This window comes from Cydia fagiglandana, chromosome 5, assembly GCF_963556715.1.
Source record: "Cydia fagiglandana chromosome 5, ilCydFagi1.1, whole genome shotgun sequence".
Classification (NCBI taxonomy): Eukaryota; Metazoa; Arthropoda; class Insecta; order Lepidoptera; family Tortricidae; genus Cydia; species Cydia fagiglandana.
Window position 1 is genome coordinate 17,087,694 of NC_085936.1, and position 20,659 is coordinate 17,108,352.

At 35.7% G+C, this 20,659-nt stretch overlaps 1 protein-coding gene and 1 long non-coding RNA gene across 2 annotated transcripts in view; both read left to right on the top strand.

Annotated features, from left to right (window-relative positions):
* Positions 1-20,659, top strand: part of LOC134664604 (uncharacterized) — a 484,236-nt gene that overhangs the window by 275,648 nt on the left and 187,929 nt on the right. The gene's annotated exons all lie outside the window — the stretch shown is intronic.
* LOC134664595 (uncharacterized) overlaps positions 1-20,659 on the top strand; it is a 190,391-nt gene that overhangs the window by 144,903 nt on the left and 24,829 nt on the right. Inside the window, exon 2 of the mRNA XM_063521325.1 lies at positions 13,791-13,868. Coding sequence (XP_063377395.1) covers positions 13,791-13,868 — 78 coding nt within the window. The remainder of the gene's footprint in view (positions 1-13,790; positions 13,869-20,659) is intronic.

Below are 20,659 nucleotides of genomic sequence, written 5' to 3' on the forward strand. Positions count from 1 at the left end.
GATCTGTGTATTGCTAATTTTATAATGTGGCAATCATTTCATGAAATGACGATCATGTGAATGAGTGACCACCAAGTGTATATAATATACTTTTTTTTTTTGCTCTTATTACGGGCCACACCCTGTAGGCGGACCGTAATAACACTAATAACTTTTGTATAGGTAAGTATGAGAACTGAAAACTTTCTGGAAGTAGGTAACTCAGAAACATTAAGTGTCATTCCAATTTGAATCCGAATCAACGTATCACGACCTAAACTTCCTGAAACGAGCGCAACACCCGAATACATGTATATTTTGAATACCTAACAAACTAATGAATAAAGCCATTCAACTATTAGGTAAGTGAGATAAATATGGATGTAAGGGGTAACAATTGCTTGGGAATTGCAATATACGTATAATTTATACAAACTTTAAACATATGACACGCTCAAAGAATGAATCAATATCTGAATTCGTCCCCTGGTGGTGCAAAATGTTATACGAGAGGCTAAGTTCGAAACACTGCTCTCGAAATACTATCGACATCACGAAGTTCTGTAAATGTTTAATCATAGCAATCATAGGTCATTGCCGTGAGATATAATAGACTTAGAACGTTAGGTATTCGGGTACAGTCGACGTCAAAGGTATCGTTACAACTTTGCACCTTACTCGTTATATAATAACGCAGCGTACTCGTACTACGTAGGCGAACAACACGCGAACGCAAAGCGAAGCGATGCGGCGCGAGGTGAATCAATCTTTTGATACCTATAGAAGTGTCCTACGTGGCACGTGGGCGATCTCGTTGCGAACGCCTTGGGCCCGCCGCGCCGCGCCTCGTCGCGTTCGCGAGTTATTCGCAGTAAGACGCAGCGTAAGGCGGAAAATCTAAACATACTAATATTTATTTGACGTCGACTGTACCAAGAAACATTGAACAACTGGTTCACGTTTTCTTGTATTTTAAGCAAGTAATTTTTAGACATCGTTTGAATTTTGTTGTACCATCACCCACATTGGTATTTATAGGTCAAAAAGTTACGGAAAGGATTTTATGAAGTTTGTCTGCCCTGAATAGTTATGCAAACTATGTGGTATTTGAAGTAGATAGGTACTTCTTTGTTTGCAAACTGGCGTCTTGGAATAAAATTTAGTTAGTAAATAGTTACAAAATTATGTTTTAAACAGTTTTAATCATAAATAATTTAATATCCTATTATGCTAATATGATCACTTGATCAGCTTAATAAATATGCCGAAATGGCTATGCAATTTCGTTCCTTATTCGACCCCCATTTTGTACTTGTTAAAATACAGCGCTTGACTACGTTTGTAGATTGACTGCAAACAAACTTTATAACTTTATTTAAGTTAAAATAGTTTGAATAACTACTCAGTAATAGCTGAAATCCATATTTATGTCGTCGTCATTATCTTTATTTATATCTGCTAACTCAAAATTTAGTTAGAATAATAAGCATTGCACCGAATCTTAAAACCCATCTTCTTTATTTAAGTAGGTATTGTAATTTAGTGTAGAGTACTTAAATTTAATATGTGGCATATGTAATGGGTTGATACCAGAATAAATACTTTTTTTATTTTATTTTTTTATTTCCTATTGACTTTAAACAAGCTACGAGTGCAATTACGCCTTACGATCCTGCATCCAACACAAATATCCAAGGCAGAGTTCAGTCGCGGTAAGAAATCCTATTTCCTCAGTTGTCTGTGCAAATACTAGTGACTCGCTATCGACCGGCATCGGCACAGAGGCTGTTTGAAGATTTAAAGCAAAGTACTGCGGGGACATTTGACCGTGATTGGAATTACTGGCCTCAGATATTTAATATATTTATAGTAGGATTCCTTGGAATAAATTGAAAAGGAAAAAAAATAAACATATTCATGTTTAATTATTTAACGATTCAAGTAATACATGAAATGTAAATAATAAAACAATTCTTAGTTTATTAATAAGTACGTAAATAATAGGCGATAAATTAAATAAAGGTGAATAGTAATTCCACTCACGAAGGCTTAGTTTTTCCTATGCTTGTATGTATGCATATTTGTATGCCTTACGATATGCGTCTCCAATGTCTCCATCGAGTTGACGGATTTCAACATGTAGATACCCGTACCTAAGGTACTCGTCCCACAAACATGTGGTTGCTGGTATTTAACATATTTAAAACTTTTCTGACATACTAGTTAGATGCCTAGCTATATCAGTCTAATTTCTCTCCCAGGGGAACATTTTTTGTAATCAACTAAAATCTGCCAAAGGCTTTAATAAAACCGATTGGGAAAAGAGCCCACAATCGTTGGCATAAAAAACGCATAAAACTTTATGTGTGCATAAACGAACATTGCGGAAGGTAAAAATCCTGGAACGAAACAATCCACTTTATTTCACCTAAAAAGTATCGTTATTTATTCGCACAGAATTCCTACTTTTTCAACGAAACAAAATGCATTTATTCTCTTCAATACCGTTCAACTATTTATCGAAGCGAATACTTAACTATGAAGCTACGGATCATGCGATACACACATCGTTAAAAATGAATGCTTTATGGTGTTATACTTTGTCAAAGGACTCTCATTTTAAACATAGACAGAGAGAATCATACTATCTTGGTCTTAGGCACTGGTCCCACCGCGAGCTAGTAAGCTATGAGCTATCGGCTATAAACACGAACAAAAGATAAGCACTCCCGTGTAAATAAAAGAGACACGGCGATATTTATAGTTACTCGCCCAGCAGTGAGCTATAAATATCGCCGTGTCTCTTTTATTTACACGGGAGTGCTTATCTTTTGTTCGTGTTTATAGCCGATAGCTCATAGCTTACTAGCTCGAGGTGGGACTAGTGCCTTACACTAGTACTAGCACCCAAAAGAAAAGGATGAGTATTTATAGTGTTTATGTTCTTATTTACTGACAAATTTGGTTTGACCAACTATAAGTCCGACGTTATACGCTATGATGTTACCAGATTCAATACTGTTTCAAAGTAGCATAATACTCGTAGGTAGGTACCTAATTATAGTAATTATTTATAAAAATACTTAAAAGAGTTACAGTTTCTGCCACTTTCTTTGATTTTACTGATTATTTTAAATTTTAATATTACTTACTGCCATTTACTTCCAAAAGCCACAGTAACCCATACCCAACAGAAGACTTAAAACACGTTACACGCCCTAGCTCCTAAGCAATGGATGGAGGTACTACCCGTATAGTATTATGTATTACTGTACTGTCACTAAGACCCTTTGCCCCCAGTGGGACCAACAACCTGCAACGTCATCAAAAACTCAAACAGTGCCCATTTAAACCAACTTAGTGTAAGCAAGAACTAACTTTCCCGTATTTAAAGTTCTTGGAGACATTCTCTTGAGTATATTCCTTTACTTGCTACACAATGCAACAGATTGTTCACTTGTTCTTCTAACTTTAGCATTTAAGTTTCTTGAACACAAACACAATTTGTAATTGATTTTCTGTATAGTTTTCTTTAGCTAGTTACACACGTCGCCACGCCACGCCACACGGCACAATAGGCCGTTTACAGTGAGTTATCGAGAAGCATCAAACGACATATATATACAAGGAAAACCAGATGTATTTACATTTAGAAGGAGATACAATCCCGAAAAAGGCTCTGAATTGGTCATATTAAAATTATATCCTAAGAAACTTTTTTTACGTAGGTACTCAAAATGTGTGGAACATTAACTGCATGCAAAGAAATACGCAAGTACTGATTGACTAGCACGTTATTTCACGTATCAGCAAGATTTTTTTTTATTCTAGCAATTTTGTGATGATGTTTTGTGTGATTATTAATGATATTATGTGACAATATTTACGAGCAGCGCGGGGTATTTCTGTCAGCATCTACGGCAGTGAGGGATGAATTTTCATTTTAGTTTAGGTTTAGGGATGTTTTATTTTCATTAATTGGCGATCGCTCATTTAGTCGCAATATTTAAAATATCATCAAAAATGTTTGATTTCGCATAGCTTGTCCATTTCAAAAGTGCATAATTTAAAACTTTTAAATCCTGATAGAGTGCAGTTAAGTGCGAAATCAGCACAGTATCATTTTAATACGGAGTGCAGATCTCATTCGGCTCACGTACTTCCTCTGAAAACTCATAATGGGGTGCAAACACACGCTGACCGGAGGTTTCCGAAATTGCTGCAGTAAATTAAGGGGAGTACAGCCGTAAAATGTTCGTGTTTGAGAGCATAAAGTCTTGTTAAGCATTAAAAAATCACGAAAAATCACTGTTTAGGTGTAATCGTTTTAAAATATAGATTTATGCGTGCGCTATAGTTCAGTATGGTTTAGTAATAGTTAAAATAAATCCGTAGAAGTAAGCATAATAATCTAAATCAGGAAGATCATATTATTTATTTATTTATTTAAACTTTATTGCACAATAAATAAAGAGTACAAATGGCGGACTTAATGCCAGAAGGCATTCTCTACCAGTCAACCATGGGCTAAACCGAAAGATCTAGTTGGTGCAGGCTCAGAATACTGTTACAGTAAATTCATACGGTAACATTTTGAATTAAATAATGAGCAATATGCCTAATCTTGGATTTTTTTTACTATAAATATACCGTATGCGGTATGTATGTTCGCGTTAAACTCAAAAACTACTCAACGGATTTTCATGCGATTTTCACCTGTAAAAATAATGATTCTTGAGGAAGGTTTAGTTACAATTTGTTAAGGTCTTGTGTAACCCATTAAAAGCCGGGGAGGATCTCTATATGTCTCGTACGTCCACCTGCACTTTTTTGTATGCACAACAGAACTCGTCATTTCCTTATTAGACAAGAATTTTCCATTAGTTCTAATCACGTTGAATAATTATTCTAACTGCATGAGTTATTTACAAAGTGCCGGCTTAGCGAGATAATAGCTCCGGAAGCATGGAGCTTGAAACAAATTATTTGCCCACATTAGTAGCAACACTCGGGACGGTGGGACGCCGAGCCACGCAATACAGACCATTTGGAACGTACATTTTCATCAGAATATTATTTTAATCATGTTATTGTGCGTCTCGCCCGCACCAATACATGTATGAACGAAATGCACGATAACAACTCTTACAGAATGACTGTAAACGCGCTATGTTCATCGTTATTCTGTCAGTTGCATCTTCCGTGAATCCGAGTGATGCAGATTTTTTTTAATTAGGCCAAGTCCTTGTTTGTGCACAACAACGTTACTGCTACAGCATTGCTGGTAGATACAACTTTCCAGCAGCGAGTAAAGGGCAATATCACTGTCAATTTCCTTAATAATATGCGTTAGGTAAGTACTATAAAAAAATATTATATCTATTTATTTCACGAAACGAATATAAATAGAGCAGAAACAATGCAGTGTTCCCCACACTAAGCATAGCCGTGGATATCACTGGATTGTGTCGTTTCATTGCCCATTTCTCTCGCGATTAGAACGTTCAATTTATCAATAATTGACAGCGACAGTCGTAATTCTACCGTTCTTCCTTTTGGTCCACATGTGCAATCAGCAGCAGAAATTGCTAAGCGGGCGAGGTGTTCAAAATGAGCTTGACGCGACTTTATTGTTAAGAGAATAAGAGCGTGTCAAGGTAATTTTGAACACCCAACCCGCTTAGCAACTTCTGCTGCTGGCTGTATGTAACGGTAGAACGGTACCGCGACGCGCGGTGCTACAAGGAGTCGTGTGTTCTGCGATTAGTCTGCCGGGGCCGAGTTCGCCCATTATCCTCGACGTTAATGAATTAAAAAGGCACGAACTCCAAACAACGGTAATGCAGTTGTTTCTAAGCCTTTCGCTCTAATAGGAATTGCTCAAAAACTTTAAGTGCCTTCTATCTACATAGGTATATAGGGGTTAACTGTGCTGTGTGCTTGTCCATATTTCAGTTACGACAGAGGATTGAAACTTAATTCCATATCAACGCTGTTGTTACTAAATTGACAGGGCACTTCTTAAGTCGTAGATAGGTACCTATTTAAGTACTTCTAGTGGAAAGAAACATAATTAAAAAACAACGAAAAATATAATTTCAATAGCTCTATTATTCAATACAATCAATCAATACAAACGAAGACAGTCTAGAGGTATTGATGATGGTCGGTCACGTAGAAGGGAAGAAAAGTAGAGGAAGAGCGCCTACCCGGTGGATAGACACAGTAAAGGCATATGCAGGACCCAAGGTCCAGACCTGCCTGCAAATGGCGCAGGATAGGAGTGCCTGGAAGAAAGTGGTATTAAGAGCTGGTAATCACGACCTTCAGCAATGAGGATACGACTGGAAAGAAGATTATTCAATAGCTCTATTATTTGGGTCAAAAACATTCTGTGTTCGCGTCTTTCTTGTAGATATACACAATAGTTAAGGGCTATAAAGGTTAATTTTCTTATTTAACCCTTATCCACGTGAAAAGGTCCTCCTTTTATTTAGAGAACTATGATAAAATCATTACTTACATGCCCACAAGCTGTTAACTATTGCCCACAGGAGAGAAAACTAGCGTATTCGCGCGAACTGTACATTTTTCTTTATAGCCCTTAACTCTTGTGTATGTCTACAGGAAAGACGCGAACACAGAATGTTTTTGACCCATTTATATTATGTATAGGATCCCTAATATTTACCTATTTATCATATGACAATTATACATGTCACTGGATTACGATACATATAAAAAGAAAAACTTAACGTCTCTGGAATGATGGAGCTCACCTTGGTGATAAATTTCCTATTTATTGACGCCTTTTAAAATGTTGCCTACATTTTCCCGTACATCGATGCCTTATTAAAGTGTATCGCCGCACATATTTTACCGGCACGACGCGACAAGGATACAGATTAAGCGCGCGTCAGATCGCCTGTCAAACTTTTCCAATTTGCTCGCGCTAGTTGGTTCAAACTGAAACAGACTAGCAAATGGCGGCCCGTGCCCGACGCACAATCGTTAAAGTTTTATAAAAGCGTATTCCCCGGCGATCTGGATTTATTTTCTCAAATACACGTTATCCGTGAAACGTCAATAGTTTGCAGTAGGTATTTTCTGAGCTTGGAAAATAAAGTAGGCGTAAATATGAATAGCTTCAACCGTGAATTAAAATCTCTTTTGAAGACTAAATGGAAAAGGATTCAATTTTCAACATCACAGAACTATAATTAAGTAAAATTCAATTTAGCTTAAGTAACACAAAATGTTTTTATTGTTTTAAATTAAGTAAATGTTGAACTTTATTTGACGCTTCCCTCACAATATGATCGTCATATCGAATTAACACGCTGTTGAAAGTATAATAGTCAAACTTCGTCATAATTCAATAGAATCGGTAGTGATGTGTCCACACAATGCTACATACATGGTTTACGTGCTTTATGTAGACGGTAACCGACAACTCCTCAAGTCAACCTCAAGGTTTCGGCCTGAAGTTTCTAATTAGATTGAGAAAGCAGAAATTTCCAATATTCTTCACTGTCCTTAATTTTTCCGTTTTTGGCGCATCACAATATGGGCTGTGGGCAGCCAGTAACGTTTCTGAAGCGGTAGGCGTATTTTGTAAATATTTAAAAAATACGTTTAAAGAATGTGTGGCATTCACCCCTCAAAAAAGGGGGAGGCCTATGTTCAGCAGAGGACGTCTTATGGCTGAGATGATGATGATGATGACGTTTAAAGAAAACGCATATTCGAAGCGTTATAAACGTCTCTGTAGATGCACTTACTTCTAGGCGAGTAACAATGTCTGGTTACCTACTTGCAGGCAGGCCGTTTTTTAGCAACCATCATACTTACTTAGTACCTATAAAAAGTACAACTTTACTCACGCGATTACCAAAAATAGTTCTCGATAACCAGGCACTCCTGAAACCCTCATACTATATACCTAATGCCAGGTATATCTTTGCACATAAATAGCTTTGCCTGAAAGTTCATGCCTAGATAAGGAAAGAACTTGCTTGCGATATCATCCGATACACTTAGCGCGACATAAACTCCATTATCGCTTTGCTCGCTCAAGGGTTTATCGCTCGATATCGTAAATATTGACTGCTCATTTTCTCCAATAGCGATCGTGAGCGAGAACTAGACGTCTATTTCGTAGACACTGGGGGTCTTTTTATAGTTATGTGAATTTTTGTTTACTTTTGTATTTAGTGAGAACATTTCAGACTGGAATAACTAAAAACCTTGGCAGTTTGTTCAGATTTATTGTATTTGGAATAAGTATTTTTAATGTAGAAAGGAAACAAGCTTCTTCCCCGGCTTGGTAAACGCATATTTAACTATAAATATGCCCCATTTCGCTCCCTTACGTGATAGTTTTCCAAACATGATACATTTACCATTACGGAGGTTCAGTTTCCAGCAACACTAAATTACCATACAATACCATAAAATAATTAACATGAAGTATGTAATTAACCGTAGAATTAAATTTTAGCAGTATCAGTAGCTGAACTAGACTCTTTTTTGAAGGAGTGGCCAGACACAAGATCGGAAAGCGATCTGTAGAGAAATTGGGGGAGGCCTTTGCCCAGCAGTGGCACACGTAAGGCTCCAAATAATAATAATAAGTATCAGCAGCAGCGCTGTATGCTGTGAGATGTGGTTGGTTTCAGTTACTTCCGTGTCTGACCCGTTTACTACGAGTAGTAAATGTAATGTATGCAACGAAACGTAACTACAGACTGAATGACTCAATACCTACCAGTGAACGTCAGTGACAGCGAGCGGCATTTGTCAAGTACAGACGGGGTTTTTAGGAGAATGAACTGGGCAACTTGTGATGTTAGTGATAGTGGACTCTGTTGGATTCTGTTTAATAGAACACATTAAATTGTAAAGATTTTCTAAAACTATTTTAAATAAAAACTCAGTGTTAGCAGAAGGTGGTATTATTTCGAAAACATTACATGGCGCAGTCGTAAATCGAACATATGAAGATTTATTCTGAATAATTAAGAAATACAAGGATACGGAGGACAAGAAAGGCCCAGAAGCAATAATGTCGGGTATAGAATTTAAAATGCCTGCACCGCTGCAATTAGATTCAGTTGGTGATATGTTGTTAAAATGGACGAATTTCAAGCAACAGCTTCAGATTTTTATTACGGCCGCTGGATTAACAAACGTGAGTGAGGCTAGAAAGTCGGCAATTTTATTGAATTGTATCGGACAAGAAGGACTGGAGCTGTATTACAACTTAATAAAGGGCTCGGAAGACACCACGAAATTTGATGAATTGCTCAAATTGTTCGACGAATATTTTAAACCCAAACAAAACGAACTCATCAACACTTTTAATTTTAATAACAGAAAACAAGAAGATGGAGAGACTTTTGACAACTTCTACATTGCAATCAGAAAATTAGTTAAAAATTGCAATTTTACCGACCTGGAAGACAGAATGTTGAGGGACCGAATTGTCATGGGCATCAGGGATAAAAAGCTGCAACAGAAATTATTAGAAACCAAGGACCTTACTCTAGATCAAGCCGTGAATAAGTGCAGAGTCGCGGAGCTGTCGAAGGAACATGCACAGGTCATCCAGAAGAAAGATCCTGCGTCGGTTGATCTTGTGTCAAGTCAACCTAAGCATGAAGCTAAGTATTTTAATAATACTAAGAGAAAAACGTGAGGTATAATAGTAAGTTTTATAGGTGTCTGAAATGTAATCTTGAACATGGACCATCTGAATGCCCAGCGTTTGGTCAAACATGTTATAAATGTAAAAAATTGAACCACTTTGCTAAGGGTTGTAAAAATAAAAATGTAGCATCAATTGAAGTGGAAAATACTGAGGATAATAACCTAGTACATGATTTGTGATGCTAGTAAGGACGGCTTGGGTTGCTGCCTAATGCAGCAGGGCAAGCCGGTATGTTATGCATCAAGAAGTCTTACCAGTGCAGAAAAGAATTTTTCACAGATTGAGAAAGAATTGTTGAGTGTAGTCTGGGCCACTAAAAAGTTTCATTATTACATCTATGGAAAAAAATGTACTGGACTTAATGATCATAAACCGTTGGAAACTCTATTAAAGAAAGGTATCCATGAAATACCCTCTGCTAGATTACAAAGACTTAAATTGAAGTTATTAAAATATGATATAGATTTTAAATATTTAAAAGGCCGCTTGATGCATATTGCAGATTTGTTGTCACGTAGTTATTTAAATGAAGTAGATGAGGATCAATCATATATGTTTGAAGTTATACATTGTATTGGATTAGGGAATTATTTACAATGTACTGATGAACAGAAACAAGAATTAATTGAAGAAACTTCAAAAGATGAGACTTTGTCAACATTGTTATTGTATACACAGGAAGGTTGGCCAGAGACTATTAATATAATACCGGATAATGTTAAACATTATTTTAAATTGAGACATGAAGTTACTATAGATCAGAAATTACTTTTTATGAATGATAGATTGATTGTTCCAAAGTCATTAAGATTAACAATTTTAAAAAAATTACATGAAGGTCATTTAGGGATAACAAAGATGAAACAAACTGTTAGAGGTTTATATTATTGGCCACAAATGGATGCTCATATTGAATCATTTGTTAAACAATGTTTCATCTGTCAAACGTATCAAAATAATAATATAAAAGAGCCATTATTATGTCATGATGTACCTTCTTTGCCATTTGTAAAAATTGGAATTGATATAATGGATTTTAAGAGGAAAAGTTACTTAGTTATTTATGATTACATGTCTAAATGGTTAGATATTAAACTCATTTCGAATAAGTCCTCTCAGTGTATTATTAATGCTTTAACAGATGTGTTTAGTTGTTTTGGTATACCATTGGAAGTAGTAGCGGATCACGTTCCATTTGATTCCTTTCAATGCAAGCAGTTTGCAAGTGAATGGGGTTTTAAATTCATTTACTCAAGCCCAAGATATCCGCAGTCCAACGGTATGGCAGAACGTGGGGTGCAAATTGCTTAAAAAATGTTAACAAAATGTAATGATGATAAAACTGACTATAGAATTGCTTTGTTAAAATATAGGTCATCACCTGTATGTGGCACACATTTTACACCCTCTCAATTAATGATGAATAGGAATTTAAAAACGAAACTACCTTGTACTTTTGAATATTTGAAACCTAGGTTGAATCATAATACTAATATGGAATTTGTTAAGGTTAGGAATAGAAACATAAATAATTATAATAAAAATACTAAAGAGAAGCCTCATTTTCAAGTAGGTCAAAATGTATGGTTTAAAATAGACCCAAGTTCTAAGAAATGGTTGTTGGGTAAGATTGTTAGCAATAATAATTTTAGGTCTTATAATATTGAAGATAGTAATGGTTGTAGATATACTAGAACTTCATTTCATGTTCGACCTCAATAATTCGGTGTTACTTTATGGTTTAAGAATGTGTAGTGCGGGAGCACTGTAATTTTGTTGTTGTAACTTAAGTTAAGGATGTTTTAAGTTTGTTAGATTTTTTTTGGTTAGTTTAAAAAAAAAAGTATTTTTTTTTTGTAAAAGGGGGATGATGTAATGTATGCAACGAAACGTAACTACAGACTGAATGACTCAATACCTACCAGTGAACGTCAGTGACAGCGAGCGGCATTTGTCAAGTACAGACGGGGTTTTAAGGAGAATGAACTGGGCAACTTGTGTTGTTAGTGATAGTGGACTCTGTTGGATTCTGTTTAATAGAACACATTAAATTGTAAAGATTTTCTAAAACTATTTTAAATAAAAACTCAGTGTTAGCAGAAGGTGGTATTATTTCGAAAACATTACAGTAAATAAAAAAACATGTCAAACTTTTTGAGGTCATTACTGTTATAAATGTCGTAATTTATTAAGTTAATCAAAAGAGGCAAATGGCGATGGCAACAATAGCATTACAATCGTTGAGTGGCAACCGTTCACTTAGCAATCGGAATAATAAATCACGTAAAGGCAGCACGCCAAATTTACTGTCATACGTTCGGTTCGTCCGGGCACTCATTTTTGAGGTTTATTCGACCGAAAATTATAATATAATGTTGATGGGAACGTTAGCAAGCAGAGGAAATTTATTACAAAATTTCCAATATCATGAATTACGACCTTAATTTTCCGCAAAACATTTCATAAATTGAAGTTTAATAGCATTTTTGGACCGATTCTATGAAAAAAGTAGGTTTCTAAAATTGTGTTAAATTGCTCGATGAAATCTGTTTTTTATTAATTTTACTAGCAACCCACCCCGGCTTCGCACGGGTTTAGTAGGTAATTAAACCTTCCTCAAGAATTAGTAATCACACACGCAGACAGACGCGGCGGGGGACTTTTTTTATAAAGTGTAGCGATATTACGATATTACAATACAACCAAATTCAAGTAGCTCGGTAAGCGGTTAAGGGAAGCAACAGGGGACTCTCGCGCGGGCAGCTTTCTCGCGCAAAGGATTGCCATCGCTATACAGCGCGGGAATGCTGCCTGCGCGATGGGCACCTTGCCGAGGGGCCTAGGCTTAGAAGGTAGGTTTTAGAGATTTTTATTTTTTTTGTTAGGTTTAGTTTTACTTAATTTATTTTATAAGGTACTTATCTGTTATATAATATGATAATAAAAACCTTCACCAAATTCAATGTATGCAGGTAGAGTCAGTGCGGAAAGAGAAGAGTATTGCAATGTATTGGGCCTCCACGACTCTTCTCTTACCGCACAGACTCTACCTTATACATAGAGATATTTCAAACAAGAAAAATACAATAATAAAAACCCCAAACGAATTTAATAATGGAATAGGAGAATACCAAAAATAAAGGTTAATAAAAAACCTACATAGAAGTACATAGGTATTAGGTACCTGATGATAAATTTAACGCGCAATGTTCAATGTGTGAATCCTCAAAGTCTGTAGCATTCAATCTTTTAGTAACTCTATCTTCCGAAACTTTTTCACTGATTTCGCATTATGAGACTTTTATTTTCAGTTCATTAATCCCTCGTTCAGCTTTCGGCTTCTATCGTTCCGTTCCCAGCTCAAGTTACTTTGAGTGCACAATCGTGTACAAACTCGGGATGTGGCTCGCCCATATAAATGTATGTTCTTTTGCTCAGTTACCACAGTTTGCTACAGCTCAATGAAGTACATATACATATACCTACATATCTATTCTTCACAGCTTTTTGTAGATGCGTTTATCAGAGTTCCGAGTAATTTTCCCTACTCCCTAACGTACATATCGTAGAATAATATGGTTATCTTAAGACCACTTCTGGTGAAATGTCGTTGATAACGTTCCTTCTTTTGACTTGGGAATCTGAAAAAGCTAAGAAAAGTGATATGGGTAATATGGGTATACGTTGACTAGTAATATGTTTATTGTAGCGTTTATGTGTTATGGAAAGATAGGCATGTCAGAAAAAAATTGACGATTGCGCCGTACTGTAAAATAAACACCGAAAATTACATATTGACATACTGGCTTGCACGGCCGGACTTGGTTTTATAGCTGGTCAATAAATCATGTCAGTAGAAAAAGGCGGCAAATTTAAAAAATGTAGGCGCGAAGGGTAATCGTTCCATAGAAAATTTGAATTTCGCGCCTTTTTCTACTGACAAGATTTGCTTGGCCAGCTATAAATGCCCAATCGCACTCTGCACCAACAACGCCGTGTTCTAAAATATATACTCTAGGGAGAAAAATAAATCTAAATGAAATAGACAGGGAGCACAAAGAGCTGCTGCAATGTATCTAATAGGGTGTTTTCTTTGTTCCAGCAAGCACCAACCTAGTGGGAAAATTCACGCAGAGCGTCCGCCGCATCGTACAGGACGTCAAGGACGAGGGCGCTTCCAGTAAGTTCTATTAACTATTTTAATGTATTTACCAACATAATAAACGAGCGCCAGTAGATATCCTTCCTTTGTACAGTCTTTTTTTTTATTATGAATGGGCTTACTCATGGCCACAGACTTCAGTCACCTGCAAAGAGAAGATGCCAAGGTGCTAAGGTGTATTGTTGACTCTACTCGTATGTGCGATTCAAAGAGTTAAGGGGTCATCCATTAATTACGTCACACCAATTTCTAGGTTTTTTGACCCCTCCCCCCCCCCTTGTCACACTTGGTCACATTTGGCAAACCCCTCCCCCCCTAGTGTGACGTCACATTTTTTCTACGAAATCGCCAAATCGAATTAAGTAAGTACCTAAGTATTATTAATATTTTATCAAAATATTTTTGACGATATAAATATTAGTAATTTTATAACCCATAACTGCTTAGGAAAGAAAATTAAACGATTAAAAACTATTTTCGTTTTAAAAACTTGTTATTTAAATGTACAGCGAACTAAATAATTTAAATAAATTTTCGGTTACTGATGAAGTTAAAGTGACGTCACAAAGTTTGTGTCTCCCCCCTCCCCCATGTCACAATACGTCACATTTTCTTGACCCCCTCCCGCCCCCTAAACGTGTGACGTAATTAATGGATGACCCCTAATCATCATTTAATTTAAGAGCTCCAGCTGGGCTCTTGTCGGTGCAGCGTGATGAAGTTGTCTCCGCTTTGATCATCAATCCAAAGCCAGCTTTTTTAGTATCCTGGTACAACACGACCCCTACATACTCTTTTACTTGGTTCCTTTCCTTTACTTGATTCAAAGGGTTAATATATAACTAATTTTACCCTTCACCCTTTGAGAAGTGTAGTGGTTAGTCTATGCGGTTCTCGTATTTACCTAACCACAAAATGATCATGGACATCTCATGGAAATGCTGTATTATTATCGCAACGCTTAACACTTGCAAGTAAAGCTCTTCACATTTTTCCGTATAATTTGCCTTGCAAAATGTCCTTTTATGACATGGCACGGTGGGTGATCTGCCTTTTTGCGGTAATTTTACTGCCAGAATTTTACTTGCTTAATTCGGCAAATTGTAGATTTATTGTTAAGTATAATATTATAAATTATAATGACATTAAATTTATATGACATTATAATTTATAATGTCATATAACACTTGAAATACGTACAGTACAATCGCCAAATTATTCAATGGGGTAGTTATATGTCTATGTCAAAAGACTGGTACGACGCCGAGCGAAACGAGGAGCGTGTTAGTTTAACTGTGTATCCAAAAGTCCAAAAGTTCCAGAATCGACATTTTTATTTTACGATTTTTCGGCAATAATTAAGAGAACCGACACGGTGTATAGAAAGAACGAAATCAAATGAAGTATACCTAAAGTTTCCATCAAAGGGGTTCTAAAAGATTCAAGTTCCAAGTTGAATCTGTACTTCACACTTTAGCTCCAAACTTTCTAGGAAATCAAAAAGCAAACTTACTTGAATTGCACGCAGTGTAAGTCGATCTTTTGTTTCAGGAAGTTCTTTCAATCTCTCATTTCAACTTCATCCGACTTTTACTATAGTGACTTCTGGAACTTCAACATAAAACTGCATTGTTTTTACTGCACGTAAAGCGGCATGCAATAAAATAACAACCTTGCTGTTAAGTGCGTAATTAAATACGTACTTACTTTCACACTTAAGGCCAGAAAGAGTTGAGAGGGAGTTGTGTTAAATAAAAAAAAAACATAAGCCAGAGTAAATCCGCGTAATGTTTTAACTATTACAAAAAAACTAAGTAGCGGCTCTCAAAATACATCTAAATTCAAAATTTCTTTAAGATACATGTTTTAGTTACCGAGTAGAATTGTTGTGTCATACGGGCGGTCAAAGAGAGAGAGATAAACTAATGAAATTATTAGGCTTTGCTATTTAGGTCACGAAATTACGAAAGATTCACTATTACTAAAAGTCACAGACATAAGCCAGTAAATAATCAGTTGTTGACTGTGTTAGTTTTATCCTCTCACCAAAGCGCTCCATCAGCTTACACCGAATTCAGTTAGAAGAACAGCCGTGTTAACCGTTATTAGGAATTCAGTAAGGGTGAGATTAGACCGGGCCGTAGCTGGGGAGACAGCTAATCCACAAATGGGATAGCGGTACGGCCATGTGTAAAAATATAAAAAAGTTTGTTGAACAATAATATCGTTAAATTGTTTATACGACAACGGTTTCACTCACTTGAATTTTTAGTCGCTATTGGCGACATGTTTCGGGCCCGTCGGGGGTCCTTCCTCAGACTCGAGTGCTCCCCGACGGGCCAGAAACATGTCGCCAATAGCGACTAAAAATTCAAGTGAGTGAAACCGTTGTCGTATAAACAATTTAAAATATGTCTCACGAAAGTTTAATATCAATTATCGTTGTCAAAATTACAGATTCGTCTTTTCTATTTTAAGAATAATATTTTATAGGTACAGATGTAGTGCATAATTGTTTTCCATCGTATATATTTTCTCGGAAACGTTCGTATATTGTCATGCTACTTCAGTCAACCTCAGTACTTTTTGTACCGAGACTGACTGATAGCAGGACACGTTCGTAAGTTTCCGTGAAAATACGATGGACAATAATTATGCACTATATTTGTATGTATATCATAGGTACTCGTTATAAATCTCAATTACTTATTAACATGTGGCAACGAAATAGGAAAGTTATTGGTCGTATGTCACTGTAAATTAATTTTGTACATATTGTTTATGCCGGTGTAAGTAATCAGGCGATCAGTCGAAGAGTAAGGTTCTAATCTATCTTCTATATATATAAATGCAAGTGTCCTGACTGACTGACTGACTGATTCATCAACGCAGAGCCGAAACTACAAAAGACAGAAAGTTGAAATTTCCACATCAGATTACATTTATAAAGTGTACAAGAGATAAGAAGCGATTTTGAGAAATTCAACCCCTAAGGGGGTTAAAAAGGGGATGAAAGTTTGTATGGGGTTAAAGTTTTCTTTTAAGCTAGGAATTTGAAACTTCGTAAAAAGATATATTATTAAAATGCAAGAAAACTAATTTCAGCGTTTTTGAAAATTCATCCCCTAAGGTGGTGAAAAAGGGGTGGAAAGTTTGTATGGATATCAATCATTTTTTCGAGTGGTGGACTTGAATTTTTGTATTTAGGGATATTATTAGATTATAGGAAAAGTAATTTCAGCGTTTTGTAAAATTCATCCCCTAACAGGGTTAAAAAGGGGTTGAAAATTTTAATCCATTACAAATGCTTTGAAACTTCTTAGAAAGGCATAATAGCCGAATACAAAAAAAAATAATTGCAACATTTTTGGAAATTCAACATTCTAGGGGGTTAAAAAGGGGATGAAAGTTCGTCTTCGGGTGCAAATTTTATTTTAAGCTAGGAACTTGAAACTTTGTAAAAAAGTATCAAATTCAAATACAAGAAAACTAATTTCAGCGTTTTAAAAAATTCATCCTCCAAGGTGGTGAAAAAGGGGTTGAAAGTTTGTATGGATATCAAACATTTTTTGAGCGCAGGACTTGAATCTTTGTATTTGGGGAAATTATTAGAAGACAATAAAAGTAATTTCAGCGTTTTGTAAAATTCATCCCCTAACAGGGTTAAAAAGGGGTTGAAAGTTTGAATCCATTACAAATGGTTTTGAAACTTCTTAGAAATACATAATAGCCGATTACAAAAAAAAAGTATTTGTAACATTTTTGGAATTTCAACCCCTTAGGGGGTTAAAAAGGGGATGAAAATTCGTCTTCGGGTGCAAATTTTATTTAAAATTAGGAACTTGAAGCTTTGTTAAAACGTAATAAATTAAAATACAAGAAAACTAATTTGAGCGTTTTAGAAAATTCATCCCCTAAGGTGGTGAAAAAGGGGTTGAAAATTTCTATGGATACCAAACATTTTTTCGAGCGCTTGACTTGAATCTTTGTATTTGGGGATATTATTAGAAGACAATAAAAGTTATTTCAGCGTTTTGTAAAATTCATCCCCTAACAGGGTTAAAATGGGGTTCAAAGTTTGAATCCATTACAAATGCTTTGAAACTACCTAGAAAGACATAATAGCTGATTACAAAAAGAGTAATTGCAACGTTTTTGGAAATACAAGTCCTAAGGGGGTTAAAAAGGGGATGAAAATTCGTCTTGGGGTGTAAATTTCATTTTAAGATAGGAACTTAAACTTTTTGATATATAAAGGTATTAAAATAAAAATCATGAAAACGAATTTAAGCATTTTTGAAAATTCATCCCCCAAGGTGGTGAGAAAGGGGTTGAAAGTTTGTACGGAGATCAGATATTTTGTGAGTGCGGAACTTGAATTCTTTGTATAAGGGTGTACCTAAATTTAGAACACAAGAAAAGTAATTTCAGCAACCAACATCAAAATCCAGTTGACTTAAAACTTCATCCAACTTGCTAAAAAAGAAGAGTAATTTCAACATTGCTTGGATATGAAAATTATAGGTACTAAAGATGTAAAATGTTGAAGATAAGATTCCACGCGGACGAAGTCGCGGGCAATAGCTAGTCTTACTTACGTACATAATTTTCTGGTGGTATAAAGTACACGTTCGAAGTGGAACACCTATCGTACACACGTGTTGAAGTTATTACAAAAGACTCGGGTCTCTATCAAGTTGAAAAGAACTCCAGTCTTAAAGCAGAGGACTCAAAGGAGTCGAGTCTTAAGTAACACCAGCAGCTGAAGACATATACTATACGCTAAAAAGATATTCCAAGATTGTCAAGTCTGTCCTCTGTCGGTTGCGGTCCACCCTGACCGGAATGCTAACACCGCGCCAATTGATTAGTAGCCAGAGACGAGGCCTGCGTGAGTCCGCCGATTCATTAGCCCCGTCTCCGAACCTTTTATACCTTGCCAGGTTTACTGACGACAAAGGATTACAGATGTTGTTAAGAATAAAAATGTCTTTAAGCGGATTGTCTGTTTTTGGAAATATAGATTTTTAAGCTATTTTAAATTCGTACCTACCTTTGTAATATCTAAATTTATCTAGATGTCTTTTTTTTTATTCCAGGCTTTGTGAAAATATTGAGTTAAAAAGAGTACACGTCTTTACAACTCGTACTTCGTTGGTCCTGCTACAAGTAACTAACTTATTGACAGGCGTAAATATGTGTCTAAAACTTCAAAATAAGTATGTATTTCATACGGGTATTTTGGTACATTTTAAAAATGTTATTACACTTATTACAGTTATTACTATCGTCAATAAATTTATTATTACTGTCGAATGTAAAGAAGAAAATTGTTTAAAACGCATTAACGATTAACGTTTTATTAAATAGCAAAATAGAGGCTGGTTTTGTCAAAATTTCATTCGTCAAAATAGACATTTTCAACGGTTTGTTAAATTTAAATTTGCCTGTCAGCAGTATTGACTGTTAATTGATACTAGTAATTACATTGCTATTGGCTCGATATACTAATTTAATTAATTAAATGCTTTTGATATAATAATATGCTAATGATCCTGAGTAGAAACTGCATATCAAATCAATATTTAACTATTTATGTCATGTACTTTATATTTGAACTTAACACTACTGATGACTTATACTATCTTGACTATCACTTGTCTTAGTTAGAAGCTATGGAATTATCAAATACTGTGTTTAAAAACTAAGTAGGTATTTCATTTATTTTTGATATATATACTTACCTAAAATTATTGCTCTACAAAGATTTTTATCCGCGACCATTATTAGAAACAATTCGGGATTATTTAGATTCCAGGGTGTGAGAGTCAACGCACTGCCAACAGCGATCGGTGCGGTGGTAGAAAGCGTCCGTGGGCATATCACATCGCAATACAAATCTTTACCCCTACCCTTACCCTTTTATTAAATCTGCCCTGCAGTTTGGCAGAAGAAAAACGTCTGTAAAATAGGGTTTATTTCACCTGAATAAATGATAATTTTTTTTTTTAAGTATAAGCCATACAACCACACACACCTATTTTATTTATAGTATTGTGGCACGGAACTGGCAACAGTGGCAACTGCGAAGCCCGCGGCACCACGATCAGAATTGCATTTATTTGTTCGTTACTCACTGATTGTATCAGTGATTAATGTCCAATGTTTCAGCAGAGTGACGTGAAACGCTTTGATCAATGACTTTGTTCAAATTCGGGAAGCGAAGTTTTTAGGGACACGACGAGAGACAAGCTCATCATCACCTTCGTCAAAAGTGGACTGCAGAAAACCTGCAAGACAGTGATGGTTTCACTATTAGAGCTTAAAGCATTTAATAACTGGAGTGGGCGTTAAGAGCTTACCCCTCTGCTGAAAAACTTGCAAAATTGTGCAAACATTTGTATGGACTGACATGGCTATTTGTACGTTACGTACAATTCATGTACAAATAGCAATACAACGACCATATCACGTGCTTAGAAGGCTCGTAACAATTATAGGTAAATATTTAGGTACAAAAGCTGAAGATTTCAAAAGTACTAAATTTTTTTTACTTAAAGTACAACTACTACTTTATTAAATTAGGTAGGTAGGCCGAGGCACGTATTCTTCTATCTGACATTATTTTAACGTATTAAATCGTAATGTTAAGATGTAGAATTCAAGAATTTGGTCCACAATTAAATATTACTACGAGTTTTAAATAATTCTGGCTGACCTACCTCGTAAAGAACGATCATGCACAGGCAATTTCTATCGTGATAAAGTGGTGCTTACTCATTACTTAACGACCAAATTTATATGCAAAT